Source organism: Marmota monax, unplaced genomic scaffold (genome assembly GCF_021218885.2).
Source record: "Marmota monax isolate L192 unplaced genomic scaffold, Marmota_monax_Labrador192_F-V1.1 WCK01_AAM20220418_F8-fsc00081, whole genome shotgun sequence".
Lineage (NCBI taxonomy): Eukaryota > Metazoa > Chordata > Mammalia > Rodentia > Sciuridae > Marmota > Marmota monax.
Window position 1 is genome coordinate 565,371 of NW_026695234.1, and position 23,928 is coordinate 589,298.

At 42.9% G+C, this 23,928-nt stretch overlaps 1 protein-coding gene across 4 annotated transcripts; it reads left to right on the forward strand.

Moving 5' to 3' along the window:
* Scn3b (sodium voltage-gated channel beta subunit 3) lies at window positions 1-23,812 on the forward strand. Of its 4 annotated transcripts, none has more exons than XM_046438737.2 (7): window positions 1-223; window positions 855-1,595; window positions 8,352-8,515; window positions 10,807-11,032; window positions 14,384-14,522; window positions 19,009-19,089; window positions 19,449-23,812. In XM_046438737.2, exons 2-6 carry the CDS (start codon window positions 1,541-1,543, stop codon window positions 19,070-19,072), a joined length of 648 nt encoding a protein of 215 aa, XP_046294693.1. In that variant the 5' UTR covers window positions 1-223; window positions 855-1,540; the 3' UTR covers window positions 19,073-19,089; window positions 19,449-23,812. The 4 variants fall into 4 exon arrangements, with proteins under 4 accessions (XP_046294693.1, XP_058433127.1, XP_058433128.1 ...); XM_058577144.1 differs by lacking the exon at window positions 1-223 and adding an exon at window positions 383-521; XM_058577145.1 differs by lacking the exon at window positions 1-223 and having other exon boundaries at window positions 717-1,099; window positions 1,516-1,595.
* The last annotated feature ends 116 nt before the right edge of the window (window positions 23,813-23,928 follow it).

Consider the following 23,928-nt stretch of genomic DNA (forward strand, 5'->3'; position numbering starts at 1 on the left):
CTGTAAGAAAAAAAGAGAGACAGCAAGGAAGGAAGGAGGGAGGGAAGGAAAGAAAGAGGGTTAGGGAAAGAGAGAGGGAAGAAAAAGAAAAAGCGGTTAGAGCTATAAGGACTGCGAGAAACCTCGGAAGGGAAGAGCAGTCCTTTTGCCCCCAACTCCCAATGCTTACCCCTGCGCTGACACTTGGATCACCTCTCTGGAGATGAAGTAAACACGGGCACAGGTGCGTCTCACCCCTACCCGCTTGCCCTAAGTAGGGATTATCTTGCTGCATTCTTTGTTCTGGGAACCAATTAATCAAGGGTAGACGAGGCTGGACTGGGAAAGCTGGAGGGGATGGGGTCGGAGGAAAGAAGCCAGGAGCCATTTAATGTATACATTGCACATGACATCATTGCCTGAAAGAGATTTGGCCCTCCTCTTCCCGGAGCTGGAGGCAAGCATATCTGCTGGAGCAGGAGTGGGCTTGTCTCCCGGAGTGTGTGAGTTGGTGCGAGGCAGTGCGCGGCTGCTTAGGAGAGGTATTGAGGCGTAAGAGGGAGACCCGGGGAGTGACAGCAAGATGAGAAACCTCCTGGGCTGGAGGTGTTTGCGCCGCGCGGGGCTCCGCCCCCGCTCCGGCGGCGCGCTCGGCCCTGGGAGGGGCACGCCTGTTTGGGGGTGGGGACCTTGTGCCCAAGGGGGTGGGTCTTTGGTGGGGGTGGGGGCGGAGAGCTGCCTGCGCATGTCAAGGCTAACAGAGCACACACAGCTCTGGGGGCCTGGAGAGGGGCCGCCGGTCGCCTGCCACCCGGGTCGGGACCCCGTGTGATCCAGGGGCGAGCTCCAAGGCAGGGGCACTTTTCTCTACCCAGCCTCCACCGCCGACATCGCCAGCCCTACAGGAGGTTCCGTCTCTTTCCCGGCACCTCTGAGTCTCCCGGGGAGCCGAGGCCCTTGTGTACAGACCGACGTGGGACGAACTCTGTATCCCAGACGGGAGGCCCCAGTGGCTTCGGGTGCAGGGACACGCCCAGCCGAAGAAGGCGATCCGGGTGGAAGAAGCCAGAGCTCCCAGGTCTGGGTGGATCCTAATAGCTGTTGTAAGGGGAAGCGAGAGGTGAATCAACATGGACCCCTTCGACAGCCCAGCCTCCTAGGGCCAGCCGTGCGACTCCCTTCCGAGCTGAGCTTGCCCTGGGCGCAAGCCAGAAACGCTGGGGAGCAACTGGAATGTGAAGTTCCGGGGTGGGCGGGGAAGCTACTGTCCGTGGTCCTGAGCCGGATCCCGCAACCCGCTCCGGGAGAGTGCGCGGCGCTGCTGATCGCTCCCTCGAATTGGGTTCTGCTGGGATAGGTTGGAACTGGGACCCCCACCCCCGCCCCCTTCCCGGTTTCAAACGGCAGCAGAGCCTCCCCAGGCACGGCGCCCTTCGTTCAGTCAGAAAGTCGCCCTCTTTGGGCAATCCGTCCCAAAGGGTTTCCTCGAAAGAATCTGAGGGCGCAGTCTTTGACTGAGGGAATCTCTCCCTTTAGCCCCGGAAAACACCCGCGGAAAAAGATGCCTGCCTTCAACAGATTGTTTCCCCTGGTTTCTCTCGTTCTCATCTACTGGGGTAAGTACCAGCCAGCACCCTGCCACGTGAGATGCAGATAACAGTAATCATGCTAACGATAATAACACTTATTGATGTCCTTGATGACAAAAAAAAAGAAGCTCTGGTTGGCTTCCCTCTGTACATGTCTGCCAGACATGGAGATCTAAATGGGTTCCATGAGAATGGAATTTTAAGATTGGAAAGGCACCTCCCCGTTGTCCTGCAGCTTTATTCCCCCAACCTTTTTTTTGGTGATTCTTTTGCTCCTCCTCCTTTCGTGATCATTCTTAAGTCCCCCCACCCCCCTTTACTGAAAGGGAACGTAGCCACGTTCATTATAAAAAATCTTGCTTGCAATCACATTTCATTTCTCAATGAGGAGTCAATCCTCCTGGAAAGATCACTGGGTCTTCAGATTCATTTCTCTATATTAACAACAACAACACAAAAGCTGGGTGCATGGATTTTGAGAATGAAAGTGCTTTGATTGTTGATCTATTTGCTTAATTTGGTAAGGAATAGGGGAAAACAGGCTTAAGCCATTTGCTGCTATGTATTAGATAAATAGACAAACACGGAAATGTTTTTGTTGTTGTTGTTTTGGTACACTTGTGGAGCTAAGATGCTTTGATGTTTGGGGAGCTGGGTTTTTTGCCCTCAAAGATGAATAAACTTGTCAGTTGTGAGATACTGAGATGACTTTCCCCCTCCAAATAAGTTACTCCTACACTTGACAACAGTAAGGCTGAGCAGAGCTATGTCAAGGGATGGGCCTGAAGTGGGGTGCCTGAATGTGTACAAAGGGAGTTAAGAGCCTATGTGATAATGTCTTACTATGTGATAGAGATGATATTTGTGTCTCTGAGTCTCAGTGTCTGAATGTGCACTAGCATGTGTCTGAACATGTTAGTATAGACATCTGAATGGACTGGTATGAACACGTGGGTGTGTATGTGTGTGCAGTTCTAGGCATCTCGGCCTTGGTGTCTCTTATATTCTTAAATCAAACATGGGTCTCTTTAGTTGGTAAATTGCTTTACATGATCTTTGCTACCTTCTTCCCTGCTAAAATCAATAAAAAGGATCATTGGATTGTGCCCACCCCCTGACTGAAAGTAGACAACTGGATTATTCTCCCATGCTTGGCATGAAACTCATTCTGCCTGTGCAGTGGCAGACATGCTGATGAGAATTGACTTTTTGCCTCCGTATCTTTGTCCAGTCTCTGGGTCTAACTCTGGCTGCCAGCATTATCTGGATTTTGCATGTGACCAAAGGCAGAACCAAGCTTCCTGCTGAAAAAAAAGCCTGATGAGACAGGCTAAGAAAGATGAGGAGGGAGAGTAATGCCAGCCCCAAGGGCAGTCTTACTGCCATCCATTTCCAATGGAATACACCAGACTTAGAGATGAAGCAGACGTAATAGGTTGCCAATGAGCTCACCTGCCTTGAAGATTAAGGCTGAGATTTGCTCCAGGGAAATGCTAGGGTTGTGAGGCTTCGGAGTGGTTATAGTCTGGCAGGATAAGAGAGAGTGTGGATAAAGCTGAAGTTGTAGAGAAGGGTTGGGGTGAAGTCCGCATAGGTTTTCTTCCCAGACTTTAAGTTTTTAGCATTCCTGTCTGAATTCCATTGGAATGGGAAAGCATGCTGTAGTCCAAGTGTTTTTTTGACTAAGACTTGCTCTGTTGCTTCTATCATACTATGTAACAACCTAAGAGAATCTGTTTCTTTATATGTAAAGTTTGGAAGTTGTCATAGATGACATCTAATATTCCTTTCAGTTTCACAACTGAATGATGGGGAAATGTTTACAGACTATTGCTAGAATTGTTGGAGTGCCCATTCCCTCCTCCACCCCCCAAAACTTTGGAAAATCTGACCACATTACATCTCTCCTTGCTCATTCTCAGCATCTTTTCAATATGAACATTGGTTCACAGACTCAGAAACTGCAGAAGGTAAAGAGGAGTTCAGGATGTCTCATTGTTAAATGTAAGAGAAAGAGCCTCACTCACAAATGCAATTTCATTTTATTAGCATGTAATTATAATACTGGAAAGCATTTAGCTAGACATATCCCCCCTTTTTCAAGCTGATTTTTTACATGATGGCCAGTATGAATGGAAAGGGTTTTCTCCATTTACTTTCTGCATATATTGAAAAAAAGCTCCCTTATTCTCTTAATAAATCATATAATATTAATAATAAGAATTTTTAAACCTACACTTGCCTGATGCTTTACAGTTTACAAAGCAATTTTCAACTCATTACTTCTTTTGGTCCCCATATCAATTCTACAGGGTACTGAAGGGAAAGGAATATTATTCCCAGTTTAGAGATGAGAAGATTAGCTTAGGGAGAGGAAAGGACGGCTAGAGAATGCAGTCTTCTGACTTCAGTCTTCTGTGGCTTCTCTTGGACATGTGCAGCTGTGCACAATTGCTGTCCTTGCATTTCTCCTCTGATCCTTCCCTCCCCATTTCCACATGCCATCACCTTTCCTAAGGCCTCACCCATCCCTTAGCTCCTGTTGCCTTCTGTGCACTTCTTCAGGTTTACTCTCCCACTGGTCCCCTGTGTTGGGGAATTTTTCCTCTTCCCCTAATAGCCCTTCCTAGACCTCATTCCTTCAGGACCCTGCTACATGACAGGCTAATTTGATGACCTCAGGAGTTAACATCTGAAACTAATTGCAATTGTGACCCCATTTCGGAAATTATTTACATTTTAATTAAAACCTTCATCACCTTATTGCAAAGGAAGCATTCTAGAGCAAGCCAGAAAAGGCAGTGTGACAATGGCCAAGGAAGAGAAAAATATGGAGGTGACAGATGAGTTGAATATAATCATCATTAATGAATGTATCATAGTGTTCTTTCTCCTGAGTTTCTTCATTATTATTATGGAAGTTGAAGAAGAGTCCAAAGGTCAAATGATTTGGCCAATATTATTCCAAGAGTTTATCATTGATAGGCAGCAATGTAAGTTGAGCTCCTGCCATATATATGTACAATCTTTCCTTGGATACCTACAGCATACCTACAGCGTTACATAATGGTGCACTGTAGACTTGTGGGTGGAGAAATAGATTTTTCTTTTGACTGAAGGAGCAGTAAGTCATAGTGCACAGGGCAAGCCAATGAGGAGAGAGAGTTTTGTGGCCATTTTGCAATGTACTATTCAGGACCACAGGAGCAGTGTGCTCCTGCCTTGAAGCTGGACTTTGGCCAGGAGAAAGGCAGCCCTGGGCCTTCTGAAGATACCTTGGATTATCATCACTGAAAAGAGAAGGCCCGTGCGCACAGGCTGCTGTTACACATTCACTGTCCTGACTGCTTAAATCCCACCTTTCCTCCCCTAACTATGAATGGCCCAACTGTGCTCCTATCTTGGCCACCCCATCTGTGGTCACTAAAGAACACCCCTTTCACCCATTCCACAATGTTAATCCAGCAAATGATTCCCTTTCAAACCCCTTTATCTCTTTTATCATCTTCATCTAGCAAAATCATCTTCCGATCTGACTACATGCCAGTTTCCTATCTGTTCTTTCTGCTTCCACTCTTGTCCCCCTTCACTTCTCCAATTTATTCTCAACACATCAGGCTGATCATGTAATTTAGTACAAATCAGATCTGACCATGCTTCCACTCAGAACCCTCCAGGGCTCTCCATGTCACTCTAAGCAAAAATCAAGAGTTCTAATGTGGCCTGTAGATCCGGCTGCAATCCTGCCCTGACCTCCCTTACCAGTCTCATCCCCGTTATGCTTACTTCCTTTGATATATTTCCCACATTGCTAGCTCTTTGCAAAGAGCTTGCTTTCAATAGAAAGAAAGGAAGTAGTGAGCTGGAGACTCGGGCGGGGGGGGGGGGGAGACATAGACTTGACCTCTTCACAGAAGGAACAGGAGGTCATATTGCAAAGGGCAAGCAAATGAGAAGGGAGCGCTTTGTGGCTATTTTGCAATGTACTAACCAGGACCCTAGGAGCAGTGATTGCTCTCTGCTGTCTTTGCTGTGTAGTGAACATGACAAGCACAATCCTTTGGACCCTTGGACCCTTGAATCCTCAAGTTGCTCCTTCCCCTGCTTGGCATGACTTCACAGGAGTGTCCCTGTGGCTCATTCCATCATTTCTTTCCTTCAGTGACTGCCCGACGTTAACCTTCTCAGTGAGGTCACCTCCAACGACCTTGTACATTCACTCTCCCTTCATCCCTCCTCTCCTGTGCTTTATTTTTCTCACAGCACTTATTACAATATAATGTAGTTCATTTTCATTCTTCTTACCCTGGAATTTGGCTCCATGAGAACTGAGATTCTGTGCTTAGAACAATGCCCAGCACACAGTGGGCATTCAATACATTTTTCAAATAAATAAGCAAACAAAAACAAACAACTAAATAAATAAGCAAACAAATGCAGGATAAAATAACATTAATAAGTGACATATAAAATGCATTCACACAAATCCATAGAATTTCCATGGCCTATACACTACACAGATATTGTTTGTAGCATTTTAGTGCCTAATAAACTGAGTCTCAAAGGTTTGTGGATCAAACTCATTCCTTCAGGTGCCAAATACCATTATCTTCCTATCTCTATAGTCATAACCATGTCTTCCTTGGGACTTTACCTGTTCTGCTTCTGAGATCATTGACATTGAACTTGCTTTTACCACCTCTTGTTAAATATGAATGGACTCCAATATTTTGTGCTACACAGAGTTCTTGCTGCATGCCCTCTGCCCCTTTGTACACTCACAAACTTGCACAAACAATACCTCCTTTCTTTTTTTTCTTTTTCTTTTTCTTTTTTAAGCAGGATTGTGATCAAGACTTTAAACTCATCACATGCTGAAAGTGTTTCTGATCAGTTTTACTTAGATGTGGACCCTCTCACTATCAAACCATCGAGGCCCTTGTGCAAACTCAAGATAACACAAGCCCAGCTTACCTGAGAGACTGAAAACCAATTAACATTTATTTTATGTTGACTGTTTAAACCTTAATTATAGTGTCATTTAGTTTTTAAACACTGAAGTTTAAAAATGGAAGTAAAATCTGTTGACTTCTCAACCAACCACAGTATTTATTTATTTTTAACTTTATTTTATTTATTTTTATGTGGTGCTGAGGATCGAACCCAGGGCCTTGCACGTGCAAGGCCAGTGCTCTACCACTGAGCCATAACTGCAGCCCACACATTTTTGACTCAAAATTCGTCTCTGTCAGTCTCATTTTAATCTCCTATAGTTCCGAATTTTCAGTAGATGGATAGGCTGACCATTAATGATGAACTAGTTGGTTTAAATGTCAATGTGTGTTGTTTATTTTTCTTCTTAGAGGTTCTATTTGTATCATTAGTTCATGAGAGGGCAGTTTCGGAAGGAAACTTCGGGAGTCCTGATATAAGAATTCTTGGTGGCCAGTTTATTTTTGAGTCTTCCACACCATGAGGCATAAGCTCCCATACAGGATAGTTTTTTGTATTTATAAACAATCCTAACATTAGAAAATCCGTTATTATTATGCTAAACTTATATTTTTCCTTATAAACTTTGGAGTTGGGTAAAATCAAATTCTCTTCCACCTGCCAGTCTTCAAATATTTGAAGATAGGTATTTTCCATGCCCAGCTTACCACCCTGAGTCCTTCCATTCATTCCTTACCAGACTTTAGGCTTGTCTGTGGGCCCCTCGCCATCTTGTTCATCTCTGGGCATGCACTCATCAAACAATTTCCTTTTGAAAATATGGTATCCCAAACTGATCATAGCAGTCCAGATTTGTTCTGAACACTGCAGAGGAACTGCACCTCCTTCCTTCTGCACACTGTGCATCTGTTAATGCAACCCACATTCGCTCTTGTTTTTGTTGACAGCTGTGTCCCACTTTTGATTTTCTGAATTTACAATCTGATCTATTTTTCTTGAAATGGACTTTATCTAGAAGGCAGGAACCATAACATAAGTCTAAACCTCCATGTGGCATGTTAAGTGTCCCATAATCAGATCTCTCTAGATTTTAACCTAGTCTCCCTCTACTCTTCAGAGAGACTTGTTCTAGCCTAGTGGTCAGACTGTCATGTTCCCCTCTGCTGCTCCACCGTCCAAGTGTCAGAATCACCCACAGATTTCTTAAAACACAGATGTGCTTACATCTCTGTGCCTTTAGAGTATTTGATGTCTCATACTATAAAGGACACACAGAGATTTTCACAGCAGGGATCTGTCCATCTACCTTTCTAGCCTCAGACTCACAGCCTCTTCTCCCTTCCCCAGAAGGAATATGTTTATCATAGGTAGAAACATGTTCCCTTCTAGATTATAAATTCCTTGAGGCTGTGGTTATCATTTTGTTCATCTTTCCACCTCCAGCCTACCATAGACCTGGCATCGAGCGGACTTCAGTGAACGCTGGGTGAAGATGGGGTGGGTGGATGGTCCCTGGATGCCCTATCTCCCCCCTAGACTTTAAGACTTTGAGGGTAGGAACCAAGACTGTCCTGTGCTGCATCTTCATTGCTTCCAGGAGAAGGCTTTCAGTCCATGTCTGGGTCATTCACATCTCCTTCGTCTTGCTCCACTCCTATTCTCTGAGCTTAGAGAACTTGGGTGTGGACTCAGGGAAACAGGCATTTTCAATTTTATCTAATGATTCGTCTCTGTTGTTTCTCTCTCCCTCCTTGTCCTCCAATGCCTCCCTCTGGTTGCCCCCCTTCCCACTGCCTGCTGTCCCTTCCCTGCCCTCTGTGCTCCCTCCAGTCAGCGTCTGCTTCCCTGTGTGTGTAGAAGTGCCCTCGGAGACAGAGGCTGTCCAGGGAACCCCCATGAAGCTGCGCTGCATCTCCTGCATGAAGAGGGAGGAGGTGGAGGCCACCACGGTGGTGGAGTGGTTCTACAGGCCCGAGGGCGGTAAAGATTTTCTTGTATGTCCGACTGCTGCCTCTGGCCTTTCTTTTACCAGTCTGTGATGTTATGTGCCTGGCTCCTGACAGTCTGCGAGATGAGGATCTAACACTCACTAGCTCTTTTTCTTCTGAGCACTGACAGCTCCTGAGGAGGAGATAACTTCCAGTCTTAGTTTAGCTCCGCTTTTGTGAAAGGGAGGGCGCTTGTCCAGCCACAAGCAGCCTGGTTACAGGCAGGGGAAGGAGGACAAAGAAATAAATCCTATTGAGAGCCTCCTCTAGGCTAGGCGCCCTGTGAGGCCTCTTGCAAGTGTGTCCGTTTTGTCTTCCTCACCATCCTATGAGATGGACTAAATTAGTAAAGAAACTGAAAGAACATGAAACATCATTATGTGAAATAACACAGCTCTTTGAACTCTCACCATCCCAGTGAAATAAGAATGAAAAAAAAAAGAATGACAGGGATGACCAAGGTTGATATTGCTGGTGTCCCCGAGCAGCCACATAGGTACATAGTGGACTTAGCTAGCTATGTAGTGGAGACTCGCTGTAACCTGTTTCCCAGAGGTCATGGCTCCATCCTTCCCGCCAGGAATCCCCAGGCTTCCCCTTGATCTGGAAACTAAGGGATTTGCTCCTGGCAGAGCAGGAAACTTCTTGACTCTGTACCTGTGCACACAAGCAATGTCAGTCCTGGTTGGTTTGTGCCGGTGCTGTCCATTTTGTCTCCCTCACCATCCCACAAGATAGATTAAATTAGTAAAGTGGTTGTTACATGTTTGGAATACTACCTTAGAGATGACTGTTATTGATACTGTCACTGACTCTGGAGCAGGTTGCCTGGGGTTGATGCTTTACCCTATGCTATTTGGCTCTGGGTCCACGTAATGTTGCTCAACCTCTTGATGCTTTGGTTTCTCTATTTTTAAGTGGGGACATAAATTATAGCTAGCTTATATAGGGTTGTTACCAGGACTTATGAGTTCTAATTCTTAATGCATTTAAAATGATTCCTGGAATATAGTAAGCATTATATTAAGTATTTCCTAGAGAAAAAGATGCATGTGTGAGTAAAAATGTATACACACATACAGAGAGAGAAATGAGGAAACTGAGGCTCAAACAGGTTACATTAGTAAGAGAATTCAGACTTCATCCAGGTGGTCTGACTGCAGATTTTAAAGCCTCTGTTTAGCTCTCTGTCTGGCCATCCTGGGGGCACTTCTCTACAAAGACTTTTAATGGAGACAACAAACAGCAGGGTGAAGTTGAGTTTTGCTTGCTCTCTTTCTTCTTAACGCTTTAACCTCTGTTCTGTGTGCCATATTGGTGTAGGTTGGCTCTACTCGGGTGCCAATGTAGGAATCAGCAGAGACTTCCTGAGCCTGGCTCAAGATTGATAGTGACACATCAGTGAAGCTGCCCTTAAGCCAGTGTCCCACTTACAGGAGGCTGGAGGTCTTGGCCAGATCCAAAAGCCCCCATAGACAACAGGCCCAATCATACACCAGCTACCCACACTGCTTCTGGGCCTCCCCAAAATGAGGAGAAAATGCAACTGAGGAAATAAATTTTGCATTCAATTTCTAGGAATTTGAATTTAAGTAGCCACATGTGGCTAGTGGAGACTAGAACGAATAGCACAGCTATAGACAACAAAAGTGTCATGTCAGAAGGAAAGGTGCCTGAGAAAAGACATTTAAGAGAGCAGATTTCAATTTGAATTTAGCCCAAAGCAAAGCAAAAGCCCCAACATGTGCCTCTCGGTTGGCAGATCACAATTCAGCATCCTAGGCTCCCTTCCTATGGCCTGGCCCAGATTTCCCCACGGTCCCTTAATGGGTACCAGCTCAGAGGGTCACATTTTGAGCGCAGGCCTGTCAGGTGTCTTCATTGCTCATGAAACCACCTCTCTTGGTCTCCTCACCTTGTTCTGTTGTTGGCTGTCCCATGACACTCTCTCTTGAGCTCCCTTTCTATCTCCTTCTAATACTTTCTTTCTCTCAGTTTCCCCTCCTGGTCTTCTGTATGCCTCTCCTCCTTTTTTTTTTTTTTTTGTTCTCCCATTTTCCTCATTTTTCCTGCCAAGCTTCTTCCTGCCTACCCTTCCCATTTGCCTGTGTCCATCTTCCTGTCTTTGTTTCCTTCCGTGTCCTCCCCTGCACCTCTACACTCTACCCCTGTATTCTGGGTCTTCTGGCCACATGGTCCTCTCACTTCCCCACTCCTTTCCTCCATCCCATTCCATCTTGGCTGTCCTGCCCTACCTTTTCTCCTGGCTCTACCTGCTTCTGCTCCTCTACCTGCAGATCTACGAGTATCGAAATGGCCATCAGGAGGTGGAGAGCCCCTTCCAAGGGCGCCTGCAGTGGAATGGGAGCAAGGACCTGCAAGATGTGTCCATCACAGTGCTCAACGTCACTCTGAATGACTCTGGCCTCTACACCTGCAACGTGTCTCGAGAGTTTGAGTTTGAGGCCCATCGGCCTTTTGTGAAGACCACACGGCTGATTCCCCTTCGAGTCACTGAGGAGGGTGAGGCTGGGGCACAGGGTTTCTGGGGCATCCTACTCTTTGGGTTGGGATTGGAGGATAAGAGAGCCTTTGGAGAGTACAAAACCCATCTATTTGTACCCATCTTCCTTGAGCAGCCATCTTTCTGCAAACACTCCACCACTTGCCTTCTGTGCCCTTCCTCAAAGCAGGAAGGCTTGGAGATGACAGTAAAATGACCTCTTCTTGGTCTGCTAGAGAAAAAAGACAGCCTCCACAAAGCCTAGAGCCACTGATTTAATGATGATGCCTTTTTCTCTAATCTGTGTGGAGTCCCTGATTCAGTGGGCACAAAGAAATTGTATAATGTTATCTAGAAATCCTCTCCTGTCTACAAGCAATATATACTGCCACATCATTGTTTCTCAACATTCAGCATCTTCTGCAGGCCTTTTTAGTACACAGATTTTTTGACTTGCTAGGGGATGTTGCTGTTGAGAACCACTCTCTGAGCCCAAAATTTGACAAGCTTTTTATCTTTATCTGTCTCTCCACAATAATCACACATTCAACCCCTTCCTCAACTGTGACATCTTTGCATAAATCCATCTTCAGCTGGGAGAAGGGGACAAGTTGATAGCTCTCCAGTCTTTAAGGTCTTCAGATCTTTCAGCTGATTTCTTGTTAGTGGGAAGTCCTCTCAGCAACTTAACTCAGATATTTCTCTTGCATTCCAAGTCCAGAACCTGGAGGGAGGACTTTGAGGGCACTCACATTCTGCTTTGGTGCTACTGTCAGAGGACTCAGAGAACTGCAGCTCTGAGCCCCTTGCGAATACCTCTTCACATGTCAGATGCCTTTCTTTCTCAGGAGGTCTATTTCCAGCCTGTTGCTAGCATTATCTCTGCCCTGAGATGCAGGATGATGAATAGGCCCTGATGTGTGGGCATGAAAGAAGAGATCAAGCTAAAGATAGTGCTCTTCCTAGAAAAGGGACCTGGGAATCCTAACTTCCAGACTACAAGTTCTTTTTTTTTTTTTTTTAAATACTGTGATCAAAACAGTAAAATGAAGACCTCAGTGTTGAGAGTGAACCACAGAGAATGAGACGCTATAACTTAAGCAGAAGGTAGATCACTTCTGAATATGCAGAACACTCAGGCTACCTGAATTGAGATGTGATGAGTCACATCCCCTCTCTGAGCCTGTCTCCTCTGTGAGAGACGCAGGGGACAGGGCGGGAAGCTCTCTGAGGTATGCATCTGTTCAAAAGTTCCATTATCTTCCTCTGTTTTCACTTGCTTCTCCCTGGGGATGGGTGCTGGGCGCCCCCTGCTGTTCATCATCAGGAACTGCTGGCTGGTACCTGCCAGACCCTAGAAAGGTTCCTGTCTCCACCTCCTGCTCTCTCAGGCCTCAGCTTTTTGCCTCCAGAAACCACTGGGGGCACATCTGATGGAAATTTGTGACAAACCTAAGCTAGTCAGCCTGTCAGGCACCGCAGCAAAACCCATGTATTTGTACCCATCTTCCTTGAGCAGCCAGCTTTCTACAAACACTCCACCCCTTGCCTTCTGTGCCCTTCCTCAAAGCAGGAAGGCTTGGAGATGACAGTAAAATGACTTCTTCTTGGAGAGTCACACTTGCACTTCAGGTAAGAAGAGAAGGAAAAATAAGTTTGTTAACAGAGTCACAAAGCCTTGTGGATGGTAGGGCTGGAAAGAAGCTTAGAGATTTAATCCAGCAAGGCTCCTCCATTCTACCTTTGTAGATGTGAGTGCAATGGGTTTGGGTGATTTCTGGTTTGTGTAAGTTAAAATGACTCCCCTCAGGTACTTGGAGGGTGCAGTTCTGGAGCCTCTCATTTTGTGCCTGGGAGAACAGAGCTCCATGAGAGTGAGAGGGGGGCTGGCTTAGGGACATGAGCTAATTAGTATTAGAAGGAGGACCAGGGTCCAGATCTTTTGCTTATTAAGCTAACCCACAGCACCTTTCCTTCCACCACCATCCCCACTGCCTGCCATTTTTCCTCTTCCTTCTTTTTGCCTCTGTGACCCCTTGACAGCTATCCACACTGAATACTCACTGCCCTCACATGACTCATAGGTGCACCCTCCACTGTGACATGCCATTTCTTCCATTCCTGTCCCAGAGAATCTGTCTGGTTCTATTTGTTCACATTAAATTTTTCCTGGTTTAAGCTCTTTCTGTCTCTAAGACATAAATTAAGACATAAATATGAACCCTCTTCCAGGCTAGGAGACAACACATGCCTCAAGCTACATCTATGACTTCCAGCTCCACCTTCTCTGAGATGAAGTTCATGGCTAGAAGTCATTGCTTTTTTTCTTTTGTTTAAACCAACAAAGCTTTGGGGATGATTTGGACTCTGTGGATAATTGCAAACTGAATTTAATTCCTTCCTTTATATCAAACTATATGCCATGTATCATGTTCTAATTGTCATTTTTGTTGATCGTGGAACAAAACAGATCAACACTTATTTGTATTCATTCATTCAACAAAAACTCATTAAGTACTTCAATTTATGGAGGAGATTTGGTCCAATGCACTCTCCCTAGGGACATCACTACCTCCATCACCTCCATCATCTGCTGTTCAGAGGTTATAGGTGGTTGAAATAAGACATGTGCCTTAACATTTGTGTTGATTTTTGCATCTCGTTACATTTCTGTTTGTGTGTGGTGCTGGGGATTGAACCCAGGACCTGCCCATGCTAGGCAAGCACTCTACCACTGAGCTCCACTCTCAGCCCACACAGATATTCTTAAATATACTAGCTAATGTAACTTTCACAGTAACCCTGACTGATGTGAATTATTATCCCATTCTACAAATTAAGAAAGACTCCAATGCAGGAAATGACTGTTTCCAAACCAGTAAGTAGTTACAATTGGGACCCAATTCTTCTCCCCTCTTCTTCCCTCCCTTCCTTCCTACCTAAGTATGTGGGTGTGTATACACATATATAGACATATATACACACATATATACATATGTATATATACATATGCACACACATATACACTTATATACATATACACATATATTTAATATGTGTGTACATATGTGTGTGTATATATAATTCTGAGTTCAAGTTTCCTTTTGCTGTTCTTCTACTTCTTCCATCCATCACTCTCCCTCATCCCTATCTCCAGAATAGCCATTGAAGTTCAGTGAAAAAACTGACAAGAGGATTTGAAGATGTCCTCTGACATCTTCCTGAGTTGGAAAGAACATGTTCCTGAGTTCCTTTAGACTCAGTGCTTATTTAAGTCATACTTAAAAATAGGCTTCCTAGATCTAAAACCCCAAAGACAGCTCTGGGTTTGTGGGACATACACATTCTGAAGCTCATTCTCTTTCTTGCAGCTGGGGAAGACTTCACTTCTGTGGTCTCAGAAATCATGATGTACATCCTTCTGGTCTTCCTCACCTTGTGGTTGCTCATCGAGATGATATATTGCTACAGAAAGGTCTCAAAGGCTGAAGAAGCAGCCCAAGAAAATGCGTAAGTCCAAAGATGGCAAAGTAATAAGGATAACTAGCCCCTTCTGAGTGTCTGCTGTAATAAGTGAGGTGTTACACAATTTATACACATCCTTCACCTTTCCCTTTATAACTACCTGTGAGGTAGGCAACATTATTGTATCCATTTTACAGATGAAAATACAGAGTTCACCAAGGGCCACTGTAAGAGACAGAGCAATGTCTGATTTTAGGTCTGCTGACTCTTGGCCTGCACACTTAACCACTGAGGTGAAGAACATCGGCTGCCATTACTAACCCATAAAATCAGCATTATTATGTTATAGCCATTTTATAAATGTTGAAGCAGGCTCAGAGATGTTAAATGGCTTGCCCAGGTGGAACACACAGTGAGTGCGGAGACAGGGATTCGAACCCAGACCTCTCTGTTCCTGACATCCACCATGTTCAGCTGTTTGACTCAGAATCATATATACACACACATATGTACACACATATATAAATACACACATATTAAATATATGTGTATATGTATACAAGTGTATATGTGTGTGCATATGTGTTCCATGCATACCATGGAACTCATCAGCCCACCTTTATGAGATAAGGAGCTCCAAGCTGTGAGTTCATACCCTAGAGTCTGACCATGATCAAATCCCCCTAGTAGGCTCTCCAATCTTCTGATGACCAGCCTGTACCTTTGCCAATTTTGCCACGACCCTAGTTATTTGAGAGAGCACGTGTGAGAGATGATGGGGTCTATAATAGCAAAGGGTCTGAGAGACCATGCTGGACTGTTATTTGGGGAGAGAAAGACAGGAAAAGACAGACAAAAACCAACCCTCAAATTTCTAGTAACATTGCTGAGGGAATAATCTGAAAAGCTTCAGTTGCTGCCACCTGGAAATGTTTGATCAAGAAAGCCTCATTTTGCATGGTATCTATGATCTCAGGGAAATAAAAATTACTACAGACTATATATGAGGGTAGAAAGAAGGAAAGTTGTAATTCCTGGTGACTTAGTTACTTGGATTTTAGTAATTGGATTTTAGTGCATGGACAGGAAATGTTTGTGCTTGGACAGAAGTGTCTACCTTTGGGCCCCCACAAGAAACAGAGTTGGAACTAAGATCCTCAGCAGAGCCAGAATCCCCAAAGGGCTACCAGTCACACAAGGGTGGACCAGAAAATTACCAGCCCACCAGCCCCCAGAAAAGTCAGGGAAACCTATCCATGTTGTCTTGACTTCAAGCAGAAAAATAAATGATTCTTGAGAATTAGTAACCATAGCCTTTTCCCACAAAATGTGGGACTTAAATTGATACTATCCATGTGATCAAGGAAACTCTAAGCAGTGGACAGTGATAACTGGGAGTATCCTATAGAAACAAATGGAAAACCCTTCTGAAGGGACCCTCTCTCTGCCAAGGTCCAGTAGCATTCTTTAGACTAATTACTGCTAGAAGGGATTTCACAATCCAACCCCAAATGAAAAGTCACTGTGGAAAATAGTCCAGGTGTTATGGTATACTCCTGTAATCCCAGCAACTCAGGAGGATCATGAGTTAGAGGCCAGCCTAGGCAACTTAGTGAGGTCCTACCTGTAATTAAAAAAAGGGGGGGGGGGATAGGGATATAGCTTAATAGTAGAGCGCCCCAGGTTTAATCCTCAGTAAGAAAGAAAACAATCCAGATGAACAAGAGAAATAGCATAAGGTCACTGTTAAGTCCTAGGAGATTCAGATAAGAAGGGTCTGGGAAAGTATAGAAAATAAGCTTGTTTAAAATAGTTAAAGCAATGGGAAAAAAACTTAAAACATAAAAGTAAAGTAAGTTGCTAAGAAAAAAGGACACGCAGAAAAAAATTCTGAAAATAAAAAAATGTAGTCAATAAAATATCAAGTGGATTGGTTCAATAGAAAATTGGATACAGGTAACCGAAAGAAATGTGAGGGACTTATACAGAATGGAATAATAGGAAAACAGGAAATGAATGGAAAAAAATGAAGTGCTTCATTAGAATAGAACAGAGAATGCAGAAGAAATGATACCTGTATAAGAGAGAAGTGGCTGAGAGAAAGATAGATGCATCTTCATATGCAAGACTCATAGTCAGCTGGTCCCCTACTTACGATGACTCAACTTACAATTTTTGACTTTTGACTTTGTGATAGTGTGAAAGCATTGAACATTCAGTCAAAACTACTTGAAATTTTGCATTTCAGTTTTTTCTCAATCTAGCAATATGTAGTATGCTCTATCCTGTTGCTGGGTGGCAATAGCAAGGCTCAGCTTCCAGTCAGCTGTGAGATCTCTCTATAGTGTTCTACATTGTCAAGCTATGATGTCTGGTTGGTTAGATATGTTAAATATATTTTCTACTTAGGATATTGTCAACTTATGGTGAATTTATTGGGACATAACCCCATCATAAGTCAAGGAACATCTGTAGGTACTGAGCAGGATAAAAATAAATAAATCTGTATCTAAACACCAACTTCCTTTAAACTAATAAACAGCAGCTACTAAGATAGTCTACAGAAGATATCTGTCTTTTGAAACTTTGGAAAAGAACAACAGTTTAATAAAAAAAAATAGAAACCTTGGAAGAAATGCCTGTAACATTAGAACATGTCAAGAATATCATCTCTTCCCCCTATTGTTCAATATTGAATTGGAGATTTTACACAGTATGCTAAGTAATACAAAAAGAGGGGGGTAAAAATTGGAAAGGAAGAAACTAAATTATCATTGCTCACATCCATAATATAATTATCTGCATATAATATCTGAAGAGAATCTATGAGCAAGCAATAACTAGTAAGAACATTCCATCAAGTTTCTTATAAAAATCTAAATGCAGGCATGTGCCACATAATGTTTCAGGCAGTAACAGACTGCATATGCTATGGCAGCTCCATAAATTGTATCAACCAGTGGTGTCTGCCATTTTAGGTTGTGTGATTACACTCTATGATGTTCAATGAGGATGAAATCATCTAACAATATATTTCTCAGAACATGTTCCTATTGTAGAACAACCCATGGCTGTATAAAAATCACCTATATTCCAGCAACTAATCTAGGAACATATTTAAGAATTTAATTATAATAGAAGCAAATATTATCCAATACCTGGAAATAAATCTGACAAGAATATGCAAGACCTTTAAGAAGAAAATTATAAAACTTTACTGAAAGACACAAGAAAAAGCAAAGAGATGGAAAATAAATCCTCACTACTAAAACAATTCCCTCCCAAATTAATCTTCAAATTCAGTAAAATGCCAATTAAAATCTCCATTGAATTTTTTAAGGAACTTGATAAACTGATCTTTTAGGGTCACATGAAAGGTCAAAGGGCCAAAAATTATCTAAACCAAAGGACAGCCAGGTAGTAAATATTTTAAGTTTTGCAAAGCTACGTAGGATCTCTGACACCCATTGTTCTTTGTTTTCCTTGTGTGTTTGAAACACTTTAAACAAGTAACAGTCATTTTTAGCTTGTGAACCACAGTTTGTAGATCTCTGGTCTAAGCCAATTCAAAGAAGGAACAATTAGGTTCCGGAAAAGTAGCTAATAGAGATTAAAATTGCTCATACCTCTATCAGGGTAAACAGTTTGTGATACTGTTTAGGTATATACTGATAGGTATAAAATGCACAAACAGAACAAAACAGAAAGTCCTCCAAAGGTTAATGAAAGTATATATATAAAAAAAGAATACATAAAAGTGATGTCGCTGCAATCACTGAGAGAAGAAGGAACTGTCAAGTAAGTTGTGGAGGGAGGATTCCTTGTCCATGTAGGAAAAATAAAATAAAATTCTGCATCTCCTATGCCAAACAAAAATACTTTGAGTAAATTTATTGACAAAGTAAGATGTAAAACTTGGAAATTCTATTAAGGAATATAAGAGAATATCAATATTACCTGGATATAGAATTTCTTAAATAAAATACAAAAGGTACAAATCAAAGAGAAAAAATATGGTCATTTCTCATTATCTTATATGTAAAAATCAATTGTTTATTCCAAAAAAAATCCATCTAAAAGTTTACAGACAATAGACTGAAGGAAATTTTGAAGACATGAAGCTGTCAAAGAAAAATCAATGCGAAAAAAACCAAATACCTTAGAAGAACAAATTATTGAAGGAGAAACTCAGCCTATAAACCCATGAAGAAATGCTCAACTTTACCAATGATCAGGAAAATAAAAATTAAAATAACTATAAAATATAATTTCATTTCCATTCAGTTTAGCCAGTATTTTTCAGTTAAGTCGTGCATAAGTGTGGATTCATAAGAAGACTCAGATATTGCTAGTGGGTGTGTTCATATACAAATACAGGAGAGGATGTATTATTCTAATCTGTTGAAAGGGTCATTCTAGTTTTGTCTTGGGAACTAGCCCCAGAAGGAAATGCAGAGCTGTCCTGAAGACCTGCTCCTTCCTTATTTCACAAGCCCCACTGGTCCTCTTCCCCCCTCCCCTTCCTTTATAGGTCTGACTACCTTGCCATCCCTTCAGAGAACAAGGAGAACTCTGCAGTGCCTGTAGAGGAATAGGAGTGATATGACTTGAGGTGAGGTCCTGGGACTTGGAAGGGGAAGGGTGGCTGGTTGCATAGTGACTTTGTCACCCACAACTGACATGAACTTGAATTTGATCCCTTTAGTGGATTTCTAGATTTCTATCCTGTCTGGTATCCCTACCCTCAGGGTACTTCTTTAAGTTGATGACTAAGTCACAAAGCTCTGTAGGATGTCAAGCCCTTCAGAAGGTGAGGGCTGACCTGAGTGTTGCCAGGCCAAACTCCTTGCCCATGGTAACAAGGGCACAATTCTCCACTCCCTTTTTTTGGTCAGTGTCTTTGGACTTGCCTGGGCTGGACTGGACTAGGCTGGGATGGAAATTCTGAATGATTTGTTTTATCATTGGTAGGTGGCCTGAACACTAAGGGACTGGCTATCCCAGGTTCCATGATGTCAGCAGCATCAGGAAGGTGCCCCGTGGTCCCCATTGCTTCTCTTCCTGCAACCATCCGTCTACACATTCATCATATATCCACCCACTTCTGAGCTTTCACCTCTGACTTCCTAACTCCATCAGAACTCCACACACCATGAGACTTTGCCAGAGCTGAGGAGCCAACATATCTACATGGAGTCAACCTTTCCTATCCTCGCTTTCAAGCCAGCTGCTCCAGTGCCAACTGCATTTCTCCCTGTGCTCCAAATAACTTCATACCAATGCTGAAGGTAGCATTTCCCTCTTCCCTCAACTGGCTGGAACTGGCTCATTCTCCATTGCTTCAAGAGAATGGATGTCTTACTGGAAGGAGGAAGTAATTATTTTTGGTAAAAGCAAAAGCATGTTATGTACTTGGACTCTTTGAAGTTAGTTTTTTCCAAGTTTCCACTTGACTAGAGCATCAGAGAGAAGCATGCCTCTCTAGGTTCTTCAGTGACAAAGATTCTTAAGCATAGACTAAAATGCTTTCTGGAGCTTAGTACTCCAGGTCTAGATCCCCCATAGGTCTCTAAGGCCTGGATTGCATCCAGTCCTTCAATGAAGCCAAGGACAAGAGTCTGGGGAAGGACCCAGGACAATCTAAGTGGCTCTTAAAATCCATACAACATACTCCTGATTTTGTTGGAATGATGTATGTGTGCTCTTTCTGGGGAGCACACCACCTGGGCATTGGGACTGAAATTTCTAAGTTCTTCCTCTCCAAGTGTTTGTGGATCAGTATTAGTCCTCATTTTATAAGAGGCAACTGAGGCTCACACAGAGCTCTACCATATAAGAGAATTAAGAGGACAAACTATACAGAGATAAACTTTGGATGCTGCCCAGTTTCCACTCAAGTATGGATTATTCTGTTTTTGAAAAGATTTGACATTGAACTGGGCTGTAGCCATGCCTTTTGTACAAGCACAGATTTGAGGTGGATGGTACAGCTTAGGTTAACTTTGATAGATTCAGGGAACTAGAAACTGGCCAAGGAAGGAGACACAGAAGTACATGAGATAGACTGGAAGAATTTCCTACAAAGATGTGTGAATCCGATACATCCCCAGGAGGATATCGCCTCTGAGAACAATATTCAAACTAAGAAAAATACTTGTTAGTCTGAGATGGACAATGAACAAAGTGATAAGAGGTGGCATCCAAATACCTCACCTATGTATGAATCTGTACTGTTAGGTGTTTTCGTTTTCTTTTGGTTTTTGTCTTTTCTGAATTTTGAGAGAGCAGAAAAATGGTGGGGAAATTATTAGTGTCTCTCTTTTATTTATTTTTTTGTTAATGTAGTGACTGGTCCAAGTATCTATGTGTGACATCCTTCACACCTAGTGCTAAGAGATGGGGAGGTTTTATGTGATATGAGAAGACAGACGAAAGCGCTGGGATTCCAGAAGAGGGAAGGCCCTCAAGTCTGGGGAAATTGATCTGAATGCCTATTCTCCATTGGCTTTGGGCATCACGTGACAAGCTCATCATCTCTTCCATCCCTGAGGACGTACTTGAAATAAGATCCTTAACACATATGAAGAGTCTAATGTGTTGAAGAAAACATTTGCAATAAATTCAAGACCCTTCTTATTGGTAATTTGCCACACCACCTTTCTGAAGTAAAGGAGATGATATAGAGCATTTTTCTTAATTTGTAATTGGGAAAATGGGCCTGAATCAGTGGGAGGTTTACCCAATCACAAGCCTGGTTGATGCGGAGGTTGTAGCAGCAGCGAGTCACTTCCTCCTACTCCACTTTCCCCTTGTTTCCAGTGGACCATGCATTTAATTTGTAACCAAGTGGTATGCATGATTGCCTTTTTCTTTAAAAAAAAAATACAAACAAACACTAGATGTTTTCTAAATTATTTTTCATGGACCGAATGATGCTGATCATTTATTCTTCAAAAGTTATCTTCTTTGTTTCTTTTTAAATATTTTCAACACTTCTCATCCTTGATACCTTCACAAGAGCTACATGGCATGCAAAAGCATTTTCACTCCATTTATTTTATTTCTTCTCCATTTCTTCCAGTGAGGTGAATGTTCTTAAGAGTCAATGTTACCAATGAAGAAATGGAGGCTATAATGTTAAGTAGCTTTACTAGATTATCAGGTCACTTTGCTGATCAGTGGAGAGCTAGAATCCAGGTCTTCTGACTCCTCTTCCAGTTTACACCACAGCTGCTGCTTTTCTTACTTTAAACTCCCATCCAACTCTGTCTCTCTTGCTTGTCCAGATGTTTCCATCTTCTCTCCACCCTAATCCCCCTCTCCTACTTCTCTGCCACTTTGCTTCTTGGTAAATACTACAAATGTGCTTTGAGAGCCCATTCCACCCTGGTTTTCCTTCTGGTTGGTTTGTATATCATTATTTCTCCAAAACTGCAATTCAACTCCTTCCTGGGAGACTTGATCTTGACTATACATCTATAAGGTACTGTGATCACCAGCCTACGTGAAGTCTTCACCCACCTCCCTGTTTCTTCACGTATTCCTATACAAGATCTTGACTTAAATGCGTGTAGCTCTGGAAGCTTTATCTGGTATGTTGTTACTTATTAAAGGGCTTAGAAGAGTTTTCAAGGGCTATAATCACTTTAGAAACCCCATTTGTTGTCTTGGTGCTGGATGTTTCCCATGACTAATCCTCAATAACACAATTCACTAAAGGTCAAGCTAGGCTGAGTGTGATTTTCCCTTTCTTACTGCTTAATTGCTCAACTCTATAGGTCCTGGGAGCAGTTTGCCCTGTTGACCTTTACCACCATCTAGGTTTTATATCAAAGCCCCAACCTCTGCATGAAAATACCTGGACAGTCAGTTCCCATCCCTATCCCAACCTTCATTTTTAGTCTGTTTAACAGCATTGTCTTTTGGTTTCTCTATCCCCAAACATCTGCACATCCACACATACTTCTGAGTTTCTGGTTTCTCCTGAATGTCGAACTGGAAATATTAGTAGAAAAGGAATTTTCAAATCAGAAATATGCTGGGAAGTGTGTAGAGCGGTGAACGCTTAAGAAGACGAGATAAGCCAAGTGTGGTGGCATACACCTGTAACCCCACCACCTTGGGAGGCTGAGGCAGGAGGATAGTGAGTTCAAAGCCAGCCTCAGCAATGTGAGGCATTAAGCAACTCAGTGAGTCCCTGTCCCTAAATAAAATACAAAATAGGGCTGGGGATGTGGCTCAGTGGTTGAGTGGCTGAGTTCAATCCCTGGTACCTAAAAAATAAAGAGACACAGTGGATCCCTTTCCTCCCGAGAACTACTACATCAAAAAGCAATATATGAGCTGGATGCAGCATTGTGTACCTGTAGTCCCAGCTACTGAGGTAGCTGAGGATGGGGAGGGTTTTTTGAACCCATGTGTTTAAGATCATCCTAGGCAATATAGTGAAACCCTGTCTCAAGTGGAGGGAAAAAAAAGGAAAAATACATCTAGAATCTCTGAACCTACTTTACACATCAGAGGGAAAAGTCTATAAGATTGCATCATTGCAAGAAAAAAGGAGAAGCAAGAGCTAGACATATTTCAAATGTTTTTGTTCCACTTTCCCAGTTTCACATGGAAATGGTAGAGGTGAGGGGCAGGGAAAAAAGCCCGTCTCAGCTCTTTTTGTAAATGAGAAAACCCTAACTCAGTGAATTCACGTAGTCACTGAAAATATATCCAGATGGTTGATGTGCTTGCTCACCAGTCTGATATCCACTCACTCTGCATTTTCCAGCACCCACTGTGTTGAATACTAGCCTAGACCCTAAACAGGCCTGATGATCTTAGGCTTGAAAAAGAGCATCATCCAAGTCTTACTTAATCTCTAAAAGTTAAGGTGGTATGTATCTCATATTTAGTTCAGCTCGCTTCCTCACTTGATTTTATAGAAGGTCCTAGTTGTTAAAAAAGCCTGAGTAACAGGTCAGCCTCAACCTGTGTCATAAGCCAGCTAAACTGCAGAGCCAGTATTGCTCTGTCTTCTCCCTGTCACCACTGGGCTAGAACTGCATCTACTGGGCAGTGTATGTGATATGGAGAGAAGTCATTGAAGGACGTGTGCTGGTAGGTTTGTGGAACACAATTAGAAAACAGTCTTGGCACAGACGGGACTATTTCCTACATCATCACCTTCATATGGCATTTTCTTGATTTTCCACAGCCAGTCTTTTTCTGAACTCTAGAAAAGTTGCTCCCGACACCACCCTATCCCTCAACAACCTAATGCCTATTTGTAGTGTTTTTCAGTAAACTCTGTTAAACAATGTCAATAAAGTGTCTCTAAAAGCCACTGGCTCTGGTTTTGCTCTACTTACTATGTGTAACTACTGCATAGCTTCTACCTAGCACCCCATTCTGCATGGTTTCTACCTAACCCCCCAATCTGTATCAACTCCTATACCCAACT